Raw genomic sequence first — 17,634 nt, 5'->3', positions numbered from 1 at the left:
GATTAATTTCGCTACATATGCCACGAGATCACATTTTCTTCCGTTTAAGTCTTATTTCGCAGAAATGTGCACCACTGTTTTCTCTTCTGAGGTCTTATGAAAGCCGCGCAGTCAGGAGTACCCGTCGGATCCGCTCCGCAAAATATCCGCTCTGCAGACTAAAGTTGAGCTGGCTGGGAATTTTAGCATTAAACAGAATCTTGCTGAGAATTTAGCTTATCGAGAGCTAGCTAGCTGGAAAATTTTTTTTGGTGTTCAAATAGCTTACATTGTGGTTTTACTAATCAGTTCTGGCTGGAAATTACATTCCGGATGCGATCACTGACTGAAGTGTGTCACTTGACACTCTGTGACTGCTTGACCTTTTGTTTGAAAACATGCTTACAATATAATGTTAGTTGTTTATTAAAGTTTTATTTACCAGCAAACAATAGAAGTCTGTTCTGCTGTCATTTATAGTGTGAAATTAGATCGGTTTCTTTTCCCTTGACGCTCCTTTTTCCCACGTTCAGTTGCATGTTTCACCACCGTTAATCCGGTCGCGGAAAATCATCGTCTGTTCTGCTTTCATATTCTACCTTGAGACAACTGGTTATCTGGTGATGACGTTTGTTGGTTCGTGCAGTCTTTTCACATTTTTGCCTGAGGCCCGGTGAGACTCGGGTAACCTCGTAATATTTTGTAACTAAAACATTGTTCCCGTATAATTTTGTGTCCAACGGTCGGTTTCAAGCGTGATCAGATTTTGCCGACCAGTTGTTTGAGGGTTTGGCAGCCAGAGAACTCTGAGGACTCCACTGATAAATTCAAAGGTTCAGGTAAGAACTACTTTGGAGCTGAACTAGCTGAATCAGCCTATATATTTAATATTCAGTGATAATGTTTAAGCAATGTGTGCGGGAAAAGCCGGCGCGGGTTTTCAAACTGTATTCGCCACTGTATTGTATTTCAAACCCAACGGAAAGTGCAGCGTCAGTGAAGACAGTGAAAGCAAGAAAAGGCCTGATATGTCTCAGAACTTGGACGGGTTTTCGAAATTGTCAGTGCATTCATCCACAGTGATCCTACTTCCAAGTGCAATTTCAATTCTGTAATTTTAACGACCAGTAAAATCCGATCCCGGTGCTGCAGTCGATGATGACCGCTTTTTAACGCGTCGAACGTTAAAACACGAGCTATTGAAACACATTTGCCGCGTCTTGGAGAACTGACGAGATATTGAAATGATTATTTTTTTCCAGTGTAAGAAAGTATTGTTTCCATCGGTTTCTTTACTGAAGTCCGATCGTGTTCTTTATATAGCTGAAGGTTGATTATCTATTGCTGCCTTTTGGTATCGCCGAAAATTTGCCCTGAAAGAGCTGTTGACCAACACACCTGATTGATCTAGTTCAATGCTAATTGTACTGTACTTTAGGATTTAAAAGGGAATACAAAGGCTTGCCATGTCAGAGGTGAGAAAAGACCAGAAGGCAATCATGTCATTCCAGATTTCGTTCTTTCGGTGTCGATAGCGCCAGGAGAATAATGTGTAATTTAATTTCTTATGCGTTCCCATTTGTTAACGCGCGTGTTTTTCGCACATTCAGTTTCTGTTAGAGAACAAGTTATTTTGCATGCCTGCGTTGTTACCGGAAATGGAGACATTTCGCCTTATTGTCCTTCTTTTTATGATGGCACAGACAGTGATTTTGTGGTGGAACAATCATCGCGCGGCTCAGTTCATGTAGCTTAGGCAAAGCGCGAAACATGGTACACGAAAAAATAGGGGAGGGGCGTGGCACCAGCTCACACCATTCACTGAATTCACGCTTCTGGGTTATAGTTTGATGACGAAATGAGCGGTAAAAAGTTATTCCACAATTATTTTTCTTAAACAGTTAAATCCTTGCTTCTTTGACTTGCCCCAGGGAATGTAATTTTCAGCAATGTAACATCAGTTAAAATCTAAGACATTTCATTTAATTCTCTCATGAATGAGCTATTTTTGTGAACATAGTTCTTGATCTAGATCTTACATTGAGGGGCCCGATAGTATCACCAGTTTTGTATATTATTGTGTGTCCGTGGCTGTATGCGTATTTGGATGCATGTGTGTGTGTGTGGACGGGGGGAGGACGCCGATATAAGAGGGATTGTGCAGTATGTTACATTTTCTAAAACATATCATTTTTCAGGTGTAAAATTAACTGCGTGAACTATAAGAAGCACAGCTGAAGATGCTGCAAACGTTACCCGATGTCATGGACTGGTACCCGAGAAAAGATGAGCAAATCTGTTGATGAAATCACGAGATTAACTTTGTGAATCTTTTATGCTGATCGTCCAGTGTATATTTATGACATTACAGTGATCTGATTGATACATTTTGTTAACGAGTTAACGAGTAATGATGCTGTTAATAGCAATACTTTTACTGTGAACGGCCTTTAACATTCCAACAATGCCGGGGTCTTTCCTGCGAAACTTTGCACTTAACTGGGTGAAACTTTTACGGTGAACGGCCTATAACATCCCAACAATGCCGGGGTCTTTGCTGCAAAACTTTGCACTTAACTGTGTGAAACTTTTACGGTGAACGGCCTATAACATCCCAACAATGCCGGGGTCTTTGCTGCAAAACTTTGCACTTAACTGTGTGAAACTTTTACGGTGAACGGCCTGTAACATCCCAACAATGCTGGGGTCTTTGCTGCGAAACTTTGCACTTAACTGTGTGAAACTTTTACGGTGAACGGCCTATAACATCCTAACAATGCTGGGGTCTTTGCTGCGAAACTTTGCACTTAACTGTGTGAAACGTTTACGGTGAACGGCTTTGAACATACCTTCAATGGGTATTTATGAAGTTTTTACGGTAAACTACCTCTAGGAATGTGAGTGTCTTTGGTTGTTTAGCTTTCGAGTTAAATTAATTTGTGAAAGTTGTGTTGACAGTGCTTTGCAGTCTTGGGTAAGGCATGGATCAGTGACATGGACTGAGATGGATCACCAACATTCAAGGTATGTATTATCAAGATTTTTTTTACTCGTTTTATGATAAAGATTCTAATGTGGTTTATACACTTTTATCTCGCAATTCCAGAGTGGGAAGCTCATAGAAGACAGTTGTCCAAAGAAAAAGAAAAACACGTTTTTCAATACTTTTGAGGTAAACATGGCGTTACTAATCAGCACTAAACCAACTCCTTTTGGTTGTTTTAAGGAGCTGGCATAACCCTTTATTTTTCAAAAAAATCATTAGAAATAATTTTAAACTACTAAATCGGGGTAAACATATAAAGTGTGTTGCTGATGTTGAAATTACAATCATTATTGGGCTAACAATGTAGAAGTAAGGCTGATATGTAGTAGTAAAGGACTTCAATATTATTTTTTGTTCATTTCCCTTACAGCGTTATATAAAAGTAATTTTGCAACAGGCATTTCTTTGGTGAAAGCAAGTTTGATCTGAATGTCTAGAAGGATTAGAGGGATCTTATTTTAAACATAAGTGTGAACCGTTTTAGATGTCAGAACGTAAAGTGCCAAACTGTCACACGTATGCTGAACCTGGAAGGCATCTGAAGTATCGGAAAACAACGTGCTGGGAGACACCTTGTCCGATCCGCTTAAAACATAAATGGTAAGTTGTATTGTTTTTAAGTGATAACATAATCATAGTGTAGATTTTGCTCATAGCGGCAAAAATAACCACATATTGCTAATTTATCTCTAATAATAGTCAACAGACAGTAGGCTGTTGAATAAAGGTCCTAAACAATGCGTTTGTTTTTAATCTAGGTCAAAACGCTGGCCAGAACATTTTTTCGCCAATAATTGCCTTGCTGGCATTTACAATGTTACCCTTTACTGCTGGCTGGCTACTTGGCTAATTACCATTTTTCTAGCTCGGTATTCAAAATTTTCATCATGTCTGGCTGGGAGTTTTATGAAATAAAGTCGATCTTGCTAGCAGTGAAGAGCGGATATTTTTTTCCCAGGAAAGTTAATTATTAATGGTAATTGACGTGGGAGCACAGAATCAGTGCTTGGGAAGTCACATATTAAATTTCCAGTTAAAGTGTCGTTGGGTACTCCTGCGCAGTTGCGACCTTGGGTATGATATAACTTCGTAAATTTTTAATGCTGTGAAAACATTCTTTAATCTCCAAGAGGAAGCTGACATCAAATAATCAAACAAACGTTTTCAGCACCTTTGCTTATCTTGCACAACAAACTGCAATTATCCTTTATGACCACTTCATTAATCTCGTCCTGATCAGATGCTTTCCAACAAATTTCATACCCATAAAAACCCTGTAGGGAGATACGAGCACGTATCTACTTGTCAAGTGACCTCTTCGGCAGTGGTCTGTCAAGACATGATCTACCATCGCTGTAATTCCACTGCTGTCGCTTCACAAACGCTACCATTTGTGGCGGAACATCAGGACAAAGTCTATCGTTGGCTGAATTCATCGGCAAAGGTTTCACGGCCCATCTGGGTCGTGGAGTTGTGCTATTTGCAGCCTTTCTACCACAGCCTAGAGATATATCTGAATGTTCGCGAAGGTCTCTGTTGTACGACGCGGTTTTCGCGCGGATTTGAACAGTCTTAAGCTTCTCTTGATTGAGATTAAACGGTCTTCCTCGATGCAGGTAGCCCATGCGTGTGTGATTCTTCCTCAGATCGGGTAAAAACGCTTCGATGAGCCTTTCTCTGTTTTGTTCGTTCATCACAGTCATGTCTATCTCGGAGCGACATGATTTAGTTTGCCGTGAATCTGGCGAATTCCTCGATGATTCCCACACAGAGAGCGTTTTGCGAGTTCTAAAAGGTTCGGAATTCGCTCTGGACCTGTTACGCCTCCGTGTTGGAGAAAGCGAAACCTCGGATCGTCCGTCTACGTTCATGGTTTGAAGCGTTGTGTTGTTTCCACGGCGCGTGAAACTTCTACGCTTGGTGATTGTGTTTACCCAAGTTAATATAAACGCCGGTAATTAATACCACACCATATTAAACCATCAGTTCTAAAAGTAGCACAACTCTGTCACACGTGCAAGACTACGAAAACCGCGGAACTGCAAAGGAACTGCGAAATAATGCGATCACAAGTTTATAAATTCACTAACAAGCTTGAAAGTTCAGACAGACAAAGAAGCGTTCATGCTGAATAAATTATTAACGATTGTCTCTGGTTGTCAACGTTTATTGTTTATGGTTGAGTGTGATTATGTTTATAACCGAGTCACATGCAGCCAGTCAATGAATGTGTAACGCCAACCTCCTCTGTGTAACAGGCATGGCTGATCAAATTTGTTGCTAGGTTACCGTCTGCATTAGTCAGAGATGAGACTGGGTTCGACTTACAGAACAGAAGTTTGTACATGTTTACTTTTTAAAAAGAAATTCAACGGCAAATTGACTGTAATAACTTTAAGAGCTTTTGTCAAGCACTGATCAAGTGTCGCTACGTCAGCCAGCTTCATTATTGTGCCTGACTAACACACCGAATCCCACTTCTATCAGGGACAACCCAAGAGGAATGTCTCGGATGAAGCTTTGTTCTTTCTTGAGAAATTGTCATTTATATCTCTGAAGCTCCTTGCCAGACAGGGAAAGAAAGTAACCTGTATTCTTGTTTTTTAAAGGGGCTGAGTCATGGCATTTTGAGTTACTTTGGCCGCGTACAAAATGGCCTTTACACTGAAGGAAACCTGAAAAAAAGCAGTTCACTAAGATAGAAAAACACCAAAAAGATCATAATAAACTATAAGGGAACAAGAATGGTCAAGATAGAGAAGATTAACACGGATTACAAACGCAAGTTTTTCACCGTTTGGCCACTCAACCCAAGTCAACGCAAGTTGAGAGACGTCCATTAACCTATTATTAGCCAATGAAATACAGGATATTTGTGACTTGAAATGGTTTTTATAGGGACTTGCGGGTACTTGCGGGAAAAAAAGCGAGTCCGTTTAGCCACCCACCGCAACTCTCTACGGATGTAACATCTCACATTTGTCGCCGATTTCCAATTTGCGCGCGGCCAGAATGCGGAAGGCTAATTTGACGTGAAAGATTTCTGATTCAGCAAATGATGTTTTAGATTCAGCATCAGAACATTAAGTCACGAACCCTATAAATGAAACATAAAACACAGGAAGAGATTCTGCATAAAAGAGACCACGACTCTTATTGGAAATCATTTAACGAAGTCTAAAGAAGTAATTACATCTCGTTTTGTGGGTGCGGTTCTAACCTATTTTCTCGCCAAAGGGTAACTTTTGTCCCCGCCTGTTCACAGAGTTCATTTGGCAGCCTAGCGTTATGTTTTAGGAAAAAAGGTTTCTCTTTAAAAGCGAAAAGCTATTTGATCAGATACTCCATAACGAAAGAAAAATGGGCTTAAAGTATTGCGAGAATTAAGGGTTACGTTTGGAGGCGGTCTCGCCTTTGTGTCCTGGTCGACAGCAGCCTCGTTCCTCAATTTAACAGACTTATGCTCTATCTGCAGGAAATCTGCGAAGCCCTTCATGATCTTGTCAAACTCCGTCCAAACCCATCGTTCGTGAGCGTATTGTGTTTTCTTCGCATGTGATTCCTGGAAGCTAACTGCACTGCCCTTTCTCCGGTTCAAAAAAGGAGTCTTCCGGTTCGAAGCCACTTTGACTGATCGGCTCTTTGCTGATAGATTCCGCTCCGAACCAGGTGTAGATTCCGGCGAAACAGAAGGGCTTCCCATCCGCTCAGATTCTTTCCCATCAGCTGATCCAGCGTTTAATGAAGGATTAACTTCACTCGGTTTTTGCTTATCCACGTTGCTGCCCAGAGAGCTGCCTTTACCATCGCCCGTGTTCACCGAGGAAGTCACTTGTTCGTTTTCTCCCGCCGAATCACACGCGCGTTCTCCGGTCACTGTTGACGCGCGCGACAAACTTAAATTTGTTACACTGTGTCGAAAACTCCGGTGGCTTTGTCTCGCGAGTCGGCTGTTATTTCCAAGATCTTTGCTTTCATATTTGGCCTCTCTGCTCGGTGAAATATTGTTAATTAATATAATAGGCTTTCCATCTGTAGCAGAGGACATCATTGCTGCATCGTTTTCATTCACGCTGTAGCGCTTAACTTTCCTTCTACTCTCTGCTTGCTTCACAATGGCAGCTCGAGCACGCTCCATTTCTGCTGATCTTAAACGCCTTTCTTGTTCAATTCGGTTATTTGTTTGGTCTAAGTCGCATTTCAGAAAAGAGTTTCTGTACCTTGCGAAATGCGCCTCGCGACGCGTTGTTCTAAGTTGGCTGAGGTGAAGTTGCCTTGCTTCTCTTCGATGACGGTCTGTGTTAGAATCGTTCCCGATCAAAAAGTTGTCATCTTCGGAGTAAACGTCTTGAGACGAAGCCATAGTTGTCAACTGTTCATCGCCGTTGTCACAAAAAATATATTGAAGTGGAATTCCGGCCGGCTAGTTACCGAAAAGAAGCTACCTCCAACTTTTTTTAAGTTTCCAGAAAATTTAGGCAGAAAACCAGTTGAGCACAGCCGTGTAGAGTTATAAAATACTTTGACTGAAATACTCGGTCAGTTCTTCTCATTCTATACTAAGTACTTAACGCTTAGTTTTTGTTTTGTCCTGGTAGCCTATTGAGATACTCTAAGCGCTTTTACTTGCGGTTTCTTTCGAATAAATAAAATATTAGTCACTGATGAAAAAAACTTTATATAATAGGTACCATGGATTAATGTTTTGGCGTATTTTTAATGAACTCCTACCATATTTTTCGTCCTATTCGACCAATCTAAACCAGGTTTTCATTGGTTGCTGGAGAAAAGCTTTCTTTTTTCTGGGATCATCAATATTGAAAGTGCATTACTAATGTAGGAGAAAATCAGCAGCAGAAAATGTTCAATTGTATTCCATCGCTTTCGTAATGACCCCAGCTGTTTCCTTTGTAACGGTGAGAAGCACACGATATAAACTGATAGCGCTGAGGACCTGGCTTTCAGTAGGAGTGCATGAAAGAATAAGGCACAAGTAGTACATACAAACTGAAGCGAAAGAATAATAAAGATCAAATGTTCTGAACTTTTCTTTTTGCTTGCAGTTGAGCCTTATGCATAGTTTTTTAACTGTACAACTAATGTACATTTTTTATATTCTTGTATATAGACATAGACATGGAAAAGTACACACTTAGCTGTTCGCTAGTTTCCAGGTGTTCCACGATTTAAATTAAGTAATGTACAACATTATAGGAGCTTAAAAAAAAAAACCCGAGCTAAAAGCGATAAAATATAATCAAAGTGTATTAAACATGAAAATCAGTTTGCCGAATCTTTTTCAAAAAGTCTTTTGAGCCTGCCATGGAACGAGTATATTTTGTAGGTATTTTATATATAATCTTAGTTTAGTTTAATATTTATCCCCAAATGTACATTTTTTACTTTGTAATTTCGTTTTCTTGGGGCAGCTGTCTGACTAACTGGTGCCTCCTATAGACTCTGCTTATCAACATGGGACGCACCGTTACTATAGCTAATTGTGCGATCCCGAGGAGGGTCTTCCATACCGAAAGGCCGGGGTGCTTGTCAGAAATTTTGAAACGAACCCCTAAGAGGTATCAAAATCCTGTTTTGTGTGCGTGACTTGAAATTACTTTCACTCCTAAGAGGTACCAGTTCTAACACAAAACATTATCTCTTGTTCGGCTGAATACCCTAAAAGGTAACTCAAAAGCTTCCGCTGTGGATATTTTGAAGCTGAACACCCTGAGAGGCACCGCAACCGCTTTTTTAACCCCTAAAAGGTGCGACGAGCACCCCCTTCTTTTATATGGGAGTCCCCCCTCCGGGTGTGCGACCAACTAAGAATCATTTCTACAGCAATGTCAGTCAATGTCGCTATACGATCCAACTTCAGTTCTACTTACATGCACCGCTACGTGATTGGCTTAAAAAAAACCCGCGCACTTTGCCATCAAATCAGAAATTTAACAAAACCAGTCGTGACTTGCACACGTTTTCCCGCGCTTTGCGTTGGCCCTACATGTATGAACAACAACAAAAACTTTTATTTCACCCTGGAGTTAGAAATAATTTATTACAATGTTATAGATTAAAAATGATAGGGGTGCTGGCTACCCAAAATAACGTAGGAGTTAAAAATGTATGGAGGTTTGATTGGTCATCTCGATTCTTGTGTCCTATGTGATTAATCCTGGTGATTACTTTAGTTTTGGTTTAACGATATTGAATAAAAAACCGCTCTAGGCACCGACTGATACATGAATTACAATGTTCTTAGATTTCCGAGAGCAACGATATACATCATGGCAAAGTGGTATTCCAAACACTCAGTGACGGCTGTTGTTGTTTTTATTGTTCCAAAACTTCTTTCAGGCGAGTTTAAAAGAAATATAACTGATACAAAAATATTTCTAGAGAAAGTTACTGTCCTGCTGGGGTTTTATTTGCTTTGAGTGCTGTTCCGGACAATTCTTATTCTTAGATAAAATCTGTTGTTGTTCTCGCGCTTATCATGCGACGACAGGTGACAGGGGGCCGATGTTCTCATTCTTCAATGAGATGTTTTGTTGCAGAAACATACGCAACCCTGCTAGATAGCTGCTCCCTTGATCTGTCTTTCTTTGAAAGCCTGCAGCACGGGTTGTGGCCTCTCTCTGTCACCTCTCTGCAGTGTTTAATTTCAAAGATATTTTCACGTGATTCTGCAATCTTACATCCGATCACATCATCGCGCTTTTCCTTCTTTGATTTGAAATTGGAGTTATCTTAAATAAGTATATTGTGTATGCATGGTGCATATTAATAATGGATCTAGCGTTAGATATTTAAAAAAAAAACGTCACCTCCGTCTTCTCATTATTTTTGACTGGAGTCCAGTCACTGGAGTCCAAAAGCGGTTGATGATGGAGATGATGGACTGGGCTGCACAGTTTCCCACTAAAAATAGCCGAAGGCGGAGACAGCCTTAATTTTCCCTAGTGACACAATGCCAGATAATCTCTTAAAAAATAAATAAAAGAGCTACCATTTTCATTCAAGCCAGGCCGCCTGCTCGCCGCAGGCTATAGTCTGACTCCATCTACGTTTCGTTTAACAAGTCATCATCCGCTACGCTCTTTTACCTTCTATGGTCAAACCCGTTGTTGACAAAGAGATCCTCCAGTAATTTCTTTAATTAAACAAACCAACCCACATCGTTTGCAGTGTCCATTATTTTTTTGTCTGTGAATTGAAGGCGGAAAGCAGTGTTTACGCTTGCGATTAAGCTAAAGGGAGAGCCTTTTGTTTTGAAAATTATTTGCATATAAAAACAGGAAACCGAATGGGGTAAATACAACTTTAAAACTTCGGACTCGTGAGAAAATTGGAACATACTTGGATAGATGCACTCTGAAAAACGAATTTAACTGAAGGAGCAAAGATTTGTCAGTTAGAAAAGATTGGATCGTGCAGTACCAGGGTACTTGAAGGCGGTCAGATAGCACCCACTTTAAATGCTTGCATATCAAAGGAAAGGTTCTTGTACCGACGGGAAAATCGGTGGATATTTCGTATAAAAATATCTAGTAGCAATGACGGGGCACTCTTAAAAGCAACCAGGAAAAACGAGCGATGCATTCACTGAGCACATTGATGACTCGGCTGAAAATATTTACTACAATAAAAGTTATATTTATGCAGTATTAATTGAAAAGTGAAAAGCCATGCGGCAGGTAAACCTCAAGAACACACAAGCAAACATTTGCCACGTAGACCCTTTTCATGAATAGCTGCCAATCAGAAACTCTTTTGTAGGTATTAAAATTAGGCTACTAACCGCGTTTTTGAGTTGATAATTCAAAAGAATTTTTACTCTCAAACGAGTTCAGTGAGGCAATTAAATGTATCCAAATGGTCCGCCATTTATGAAAAGGGTCTGTAAGCGCCCTGAGAGGATCTTTGGGCAGCTTCCTAATATGTCTGCTTTGGACTTGATTATAATGTTTTTCTGTTTCTGGATCAGAATTAGCCAAAATAGAGAGAACATCGCGTTGTAACATGAGTTTACAATACATAATTCATTTCATAGGCTAATAAGACTGCGTTCTCTTTTTATTTTGATCATAAATATAGTACGTTCAAAGGATATCGAGTATTTTAGGTGCAAGAAATAGTTACTGGGCTACTTTTTTCTCAGAAATACGATCGATCTTCTGACAAAAGCACGAGTTAAATTTATGACTGAATATTCTGAGCGTCCAAGTTTTAAATTACACCTCAGGCCATCTCAGGCCATCTATATAACAAAGAAGAGGTTGCTAATATTTAAATATCGTAAAATCCTCTAAAAAATAGAGTTGTTGTAATACTTCACCACAAAAACGTTCAAAGGCATTTAATAACCGACAAAATTAAAACCTACTCGTGGGGAAAGTTTAAATAAATTGCAGCTGCTTCCAACGTTGTTTACATCATCTCATATAAATAGATATGTATCACCGAATATTTAAAATTCCAAACATGAAATTGAAATATCAAAACTAACCACTAGGTGCAATGATTCACAATCATGTAAGTAAAATGCAATAATATATACATTGCTATCCTCAGAAAATAAAATACAATATTTTATAAGGGATCAAGTATGTACAGCGTTTTTGTTTTTTTACACCTCAATGATTATCCGAGCTAAAAAAAATGAAGCTGAAATAATGCCAAATGGAGGACGCTATATTCATAATTTATGCACTAAAATCAATATCATCTAAACTGTAGCTAATGTACGTATTTTTCGAGGAATCCTGATAGAATGTGCTTTTTGGATTTTCCCTCTTTTCGAGGACTTTCACCCTTGTCTGCAGATAATTTTCTCTCCTTGTCTTTTGTATTGCTAGCTTCTCTCGGCTGCGCAAACCGGGTGGCATACATCGTCGAGTCTCTCCATGTTTCATGTAACGGGGGTCTATTACTGCTTGAAATTGCCGGGCGTGTGAGCGAGGATCCCTTCGAATATCGTTGTTCCTCGCGGGGGGAAATGGTATATGATTCATTTTCGCCAAAGGTCACAGTCTTTCTTCTTGTTGGGTCTTTGCGGATTTTTTGTTGTCGGCGATAGCGCATCGACGATCCATCATCTAGCAGGTACTGGCTGCCCTGTGCCTGTTTACTATCGACCGCTACAGCGCTATACTCGTGTCGGTTGCCGGCAAATGAGTGACTTTCCGTCAGTGTAGCGTGATTAGCGGGTTCAATTCGCCGGGCACAAATGACTTCTTTGTCATTTCTTTGGTCACGGTAATGCGGAGTAGAATCGGTGGCACAGTAATCGTTTTGCTCAGAGTTGCCCCCGCAGCTGTAATTATTGTAGCTTGCGGCTTGGTTAAGTCTACTCGGATATCTAGAATCATAACCGCTATCGTGACTGTACGTAGAGTCTTCAGACACTCCAGAATCGGTTGACGTGCTCGAGATTGAATAGCGCCAGCCGGGAACGTTCTTAAATTCATAACTAACTCCTTCGTCCAAACCTTGAGCGAAGGAACACTTTTGTTTGAAACTCTCAGAGAGCATTGCTTGGGAGAGTAGCGCTCGTACTTGATCATTACCAGCGACGTCGACCGCTTTCTGTCCGCAGCCGTTCCTTGCGTTCACATCAGCACAGGCTGAATTAACCAACAAGCTAACAATGTCCAGATGACCTTGTTCAGAAGCGAGGTGTAGCGCCGTGCGCCCATCAGAGTCCACAAGACTTAAATCCGCTCCTCGCTCCAGGAGAAAGTTCGCAAGCTCTAAGTTGCCATCCACACACGCTTGCTGTAGAGCGGTGAATCCATATTTATTCGGTTGATTCACCCGTATGCCTTGTCCATATTTCAATATGAACTTGACTTTGGTCGTGTCTCCCTCTAACACGGCCTGGTGAAACACTGCGCTCATGGCGAAGGAGACAACAAAAACGCTTTCCACGAGTATTCACACGTCCATTCAACCCGTCACTCTGTTGAAAAAGAGTAGATATTGATTGTACATCAATAAGCCACCAGATAATTTCACTTTCTAAACCTGAGTTATTTCGTAACATGCTTAGGTTTGTACTCCTTTCAAAACAGAACAAAGGAGTGTTTGAAAGAAGAATCAATTAGCGGTGTACAACGAATTCGAGAAGAACAAAAGTTTACGATAGCGCAAGATGTCGCGACCGGCTTACCTGACAAGGAATAATATAAACTTGGAAAATTGGTTAATACGTTTTGGATTTCCTATAAATTGTCATGAGCAATGGCTTATTATGTCGACGCATTCAACTGCGACCTTTTCCACGTAAACTACTGAAGCAGATCGGCAAACCCGCGGGAGTGATTAAAATTCACATGTACTCTAAACGGAATACATCGAACTCTCGCGGCGCGTCCAAAAGGACACGTAATGACTCGATCTGTCATTGGTCGAGAGTTATGCCCCGCGTTTGTTTGTGTAATGCAATATTGTTCGAGCTTGAAACAGCGGGTGGCAAGTTTTCATCAACACCTCGGACAACCCTAAAAGGATCATAACATAACAAGCTGTCGACGTTGTTTTTTTTAGGCTAATTTAGAAAAACTTCTCCCAACACCAACACTGTCTCGAGAATTTTTTTCCGTCTTTTTCGTCCACAACTCTGCGTCAAGAGATTTAATATGTTGTTACAGTAGCTGTATCGTGAAGCGATCGGAAGGGACAGTGATAGTAATTTATTGTTTCTCCATTGTTTAATGTATACTTTTATTGGATCATAGCCGGTCCAGATCGAAAGAGCTTTACCTAACCTTGTTGTGGCGATTAGAACTGAAAAGACGGGAATTTTGTGAATCTAATTAGTTGTTGTATTAATTTTATATGGTGAGTGGATGAGAACGGTGCCATTTTAAAACAACATCACCCGGCTAAGATAGATCAACAAACCATCTACAGGGGTTCTTTTCAGGAAAAAAAATCTAAACAATTATAAAAAGCAATGATTGTTTCACCCTCCGAGAGAACCTGACATGAAGTAGCACTGATTACCAATTCATAATACAACCTAATAATAGCTTGGGATCGCTAAAAGCATTGAAGGGTTGTCTAAATATTGTCGCACCTTTGACATTCACTTCTGAAACAATATTGCTAGTAACTGCACTTACCTTGAAGAGAACTAAGCATGTTTGTCGAGCTTATTTGCCTAATTTGTCATTATGCACTAAACACACTTACAGCGAACCGGAAATGACGCGTGTGGTGGTAGCAGTTCGGGCTAAAGGAAGTCGTTCAGAGGACATAAATTACATAATGATGCTTTCGATACCTCTAATACTTCCTGTTCAGGAAGGAACTGAGAAAACGCGAGACGTCTGGTTTTGTTTGTCTTGCTTTTTAAGGTTGTATTTCAAGCAAACTCTAGGCCCTCGAGATTTTCAGCCTTTTTTGAACTTGTTGCTTTAGTCCACACCAAATCCATCCAAATCCGCCGTAGCTCTTGGTTTTTCCACATGTTGGCCTGTTGGCTTCTTAAATCTCCTCCCTATTTCCTTCTCCGGCTTGAATCAAGGTCTTTGATCTTTGTTCAGCCGTCGTCTTTGACTGAAAGAAGTTAGCGCGTGCAAAAATGCTTGGCACCTGCTTGTTTTGAGGCTTGATGTGTTTTTGTTCTCGGCCTGACACACTTGCCCGGACTAACGACACTAGTTTCGTATCTTCCCGGTAGCGAGGCCGCGTTTTAACTGAACATTTGAAAATAGTACAATTTTGTACAAGTAAATTGTAATTGTCAGATGCGATCAGTTTACAGCTCCATCGAGTTGGAATGTAATGAGCTATTTTCGGTGGAATCACAATCAAACAAACTTTTTCGGGACATACCTTGAGCATCTAAGCTGGTTTTTTCCCGCGACTGTTATGTTCAAACGACCACTGATTCTGCTGTGTCTTCGATTTCAGTGGCTTCGGTAAATCTACGAGAGTTCAAACCGAGAGCGCTAACATTGATGATCTTCTCCGACGGAGTTCTCTTTTCAAAGTGAGCCCAAAACAACCACTTTCACGTTCAATCAATTCAATTCACCAATTTGATCATTTAGCAGGTATTTGTTTGCGGCAATATGTTTTAGGAGTCGTCCTGTTTCAGAACAAAGAATTAGTCTACCTTAACACGTGTAGCATTTACGACGGACAATCTCAAAAGCAAGCACGTCTATAGAGAGTATTTAGCGCATCTAAAGAAGTAATTGTTCTAGAACAACAAGGAAAACCTATGTCTGCCATTGCGGGCCTGTCAAAGACACGTGTCAGTTTCAGAACGTGCCATCGCTAGTCGGCACACGTGAAGTACTCAAAAGGAAAGTGTTGGAACAAAGAAGAGACAGGTCTCTAGTGCCACAGATGTAAGACAAGAAAAAAAGCGCAGCTCGAATCAGATGTTTTTCATGAAAAGGCAAGTGTTTCTTTCAGTTTTTCGATGTCGTGCGCGCAAATCTGGTTTGTAAATAATAGCTACAAAAGGCTAACACGTCTTAGCGGCGTGGGAATCGCTTCCCGCCGCTCGCTAGAAAAAAGCGCCCCTGACAGACATTGCGTGAGAAACCTTAACTTAGGTACCTTCCTGCTGTGACTAATAAACCTTATTGGCGCCGAACAAAGTTACCAAGATCACGCGACAAAAAAAAATGAAAAAAAAAAACTGTTGTTATTAGGGTTGAGTTTTCAATTTTTACAACTTTTAGCTTCAATGCAGACAAGCCCGTGATATTACACAATTTTGTACAATTCTAACAATTTTGTACCTGAAATTGAAAGTGATAAGAAAATGAAAAATGGACAAGTTAATATAGCTCCGCTATTGTTTATTGTCCAGTTAAGGTACCGTGTGTTTGTTGTTGCCGAATAAAGTTGCTGCGGTCAGAAAGAAAGAGAAATTCTGTTATGTTTCAGCAGAAGGAACTGAGGAAGGTTTGATCTCAGCGCTGCGGGTCATCGTAAGAAGTATAAAACTGATAAATGGATTTGTATACTTACTCAGTTGAATACAGACGTTCACTGATTCAAGTTTCAACAGGTTCAAAATCAGCTAACGCAAAGGGCATTTGCAAGCAGCGGCCGGGACACATCGAATAACAACGACTAACATACAAAGTTGCGCTATCGGCTGAGTATGTAAAGGAAGACGATAGATTATTTAGTTGGACGGTTTCTCAGGCAGCAATATAACTGGCACGCGACTTAAATTGAATTCTTCAATCGATATTGAACGAAAGCGCTGTGCAAACTATCTACGAAAGATAACTAGCCCTTAGCCTGCACCTGTCGCTTATCCTAAAATTACCTTAGAACAACTGCTAACTTATAATCCGCTTACTGTTCTGTGTGGGTCAGAATCTGTATGCCAGAGCAAGTTCTAAAACTGAGCAGTCATTTTCAAAGGTAACCCAGTCAAGTGCATTTTTAAAATTCTTACTGGCAGCTGTCACAAGCTATTTTAAGAAATTAAATGAGTATTGATAAACTGTCGTCAAGAAAAACGTGCAATGCCCCTGAGATTGAATCTTGACTGATGCGTGAAAAGCCTCGTGGAAATCCTGGAGAGTCTTCAGTCAAATTTTCGTCAGTTTTATTGCAGGAATTGGCTGAGCCAGAATGTGTCACACGCGATACAACTGATGAACTAACAAAGATTTATGGCGTCTAATGGACTCTAATTTACTGAGCACGATACTGATAATTACGTGATCAACGGTTTTATACATCACGCAAACTCGGACACGAAACCAAAACTCGGCCACTGAGCAACATGGTAAATCTCACAAGTTAATAAAAAATATTTTGCTTGCTGTTTATCAGCTCTCCAATAAATGAATTAAAGGGTAGGTAGATTGGCCCGGGCGAACATGCAGTGAACCAATGCAATTTTCTCCGTCCACTTTTCGTCTCGTTAGTAAGTCTATATAGAAAACGCTTTCTGCATGGAGTGCCGTGTATCTTCGAACGCCTTATATCGATCATGGTCAAATTATAACAGTAAAATTGTATCAAATTGTCTGCAATTCGCTATCCCATGGCTGAGAAGATTTTATCAACGCATCGACCAATATAACAATTTTAATAAAAATGCATTACCGCAGATTCAACATCCCTGGTAATTTATCTTCACAGTGTTAAAAAAAATGTCTCTATGACTGGCCATTAATAACCCCAGGGGATAGAGTTTCTTGGCTATGAGACAGGAGTCTGGAGAACTTTTAATAACAACGACGAAAACAAAGTAAAGCGTCATTTGAAGTTAGTTCGTATTGAGTTTTTTCCAAGTTGTAAGGAAACTATCAATGATTAACTGTCGAGGGTAGGAATATTTAGTTACTATTATAGTGGAACACTAAACTAAATAATATAAGCATAAACCAATAAAACCATTAAACTAATAAAAGTTCTTCTAGAATTATTGACACATGACGTGTACAGTACACAGCGCACGATATTCACGAATTTGTCACGCGATTGCACGGCCGTCAAGCTTGCAGCGCGCAAAACGAGGCACAATTTAAATCCGGGCCCTCCCCCAGCGGGAGTATCGGGGAGGGAAGGGCATTCCCGACTACTTCTACTGATAAGTCCTGGAGAAGGGTTTTAAGAGAGGT

The 17,634-nt window shown here is 40.4% G+C and overlaps 4 protein-coding genes across 9 annotated transcripts in view; 1 reads left to right on the top strand and 3 right to left on the bottom strand.

The window, feature by feature from the left end:
* The first annotated feature begins 2,577 nt into the window (after window positions 1-2,577).
* LOC110055008 (large ribosomal subunit protein uL29m-like) overlaps window positions 2,578-17,634 on the top strand; it is a 25,533-nt gene continuing 10,476 nt past the window's right edge. Inside the window, exons 1-3 of one of the 2 annotated variants that reach the window (XM_089282028.1) lie at window positions 2,582-3,003; window positions 3,086-3,151; window positions 3,510-3,625. In XM_089282028.1, coding sequence (XP_089138154.1) covers window positions 3,510-3,625 — 116 coding nt within the window. In that variant the 5' untranslated portion in view covers window positions 2,582-3,003; window positions 3,086-3,151. Of the gene's footprint in view, window positions 3,004-3,085; window positions 3,152-3,509; window positions 3,626-17,634 lie in introns of both variants that reach the window. The other variant, XM_089282029.1, reaches the window with a different exon arrangement.
* LOC110054993 (uncharacterized) lies at window positions 4,120-5,105 on the bottom strand. The gene has a single exon (XM_089282030.1). The coding sequence runs from the start codon at window positions 4,894-4,896 to the stop codon at window positions 4,324-4,326; it is 573 nt and encodes a 190-aa protein (XP_089138156.1). The 5' UTR covers window positions 4,897-5,105; the 3' UTR covers window positions 4,120-4,323.
* On the bottom strand, window positions 5,172-7,581 carry LOC149116102 (uncharacterized). The gene has a single exon (XM_089282027.1). The coding sequence runs from the start codon at window positions 7,386-7,388 to the stop codon at window positions 6,339-6,341; it is 1,050 nt and encodes a 349-aa protein (XP_089138153.1). The 5' UTR covers window positions 7,389-7,581; the 3' UTR covers window positions 5,172-6,338.
* LOC110054991 (uncharacterized) overlaps window positions 11,071-17,634 on the bottom strand; it is a 6,688-nt gene continuing 124 nt past the window's right edge. Inside the window, exons 1-2 of one of the 5 annotated variants that reach the window (XM_089282025.1) lie at window positions 16,019-16,039; window positions 11,071-12,986 (exon numbers count right to left, since the gene is read on the bottom strand). In XM_089282025.1, coding sequence (XP_089138151.1) covers window positions 11,765-12,925 — 1,161 coding nt within the window. In that variant the 5' untranslated portion in view covers window positions 12,926-12,986; window positions 16,019-16,039 and the 3' untranslated portion in view covers window positions 11,071-11,764. Of the gene's footprint in view, window positions 12,987-13,196; window positions 13,424-14,312; window positions 14,846-14,866; window positions 15,720-16,018; window positions 16,040-17,634 lie in introns of those variants that run through there. The other 4 variants (XM_089282022.1, XM_089282023.1, XM_089282021.1 and 1 more) reach the window with 4 other exon arrangements.

The sequence above is a fragment of the Orbicella faveolata genome, unplaced genomic scaffold, assembly GCF_042242905.1.
Source record: "Orbicella faveolata isolate gen_17 unplaced genomic scaffold, um_ofav_v1 contig_12, whole genome shotgun sequence".
Lineage (NCBI taxonomy): Eukaryota > Metazoa > Cnidaria > Anthozoa > Scleractinia > Merulinidae > Orbicella > Orbicella faveolata.
Note: the sequence above shows the minus strand (reverse complement) of the source record. Positions and strands in the feature narration are given on the sequence as shown.

What these genes read in the sequence shown, in the direction of transcription:
- LOC110054993 (XM_089282030.1), bottom strand. Translation starts at nt 4,896, where the DNA reads ATGAACGTAGACGGACGATCCGAGGTTTCGCTTTCTCCAACACGGAGG.
- LOC149116102 (XM_089282027.1), bottom strand. Translation starts at nt 7,388, where the DNA reads ATGGCTTCGTCTCAAGACGTTTACTCCGAAGATGACAACTTTTTGATC.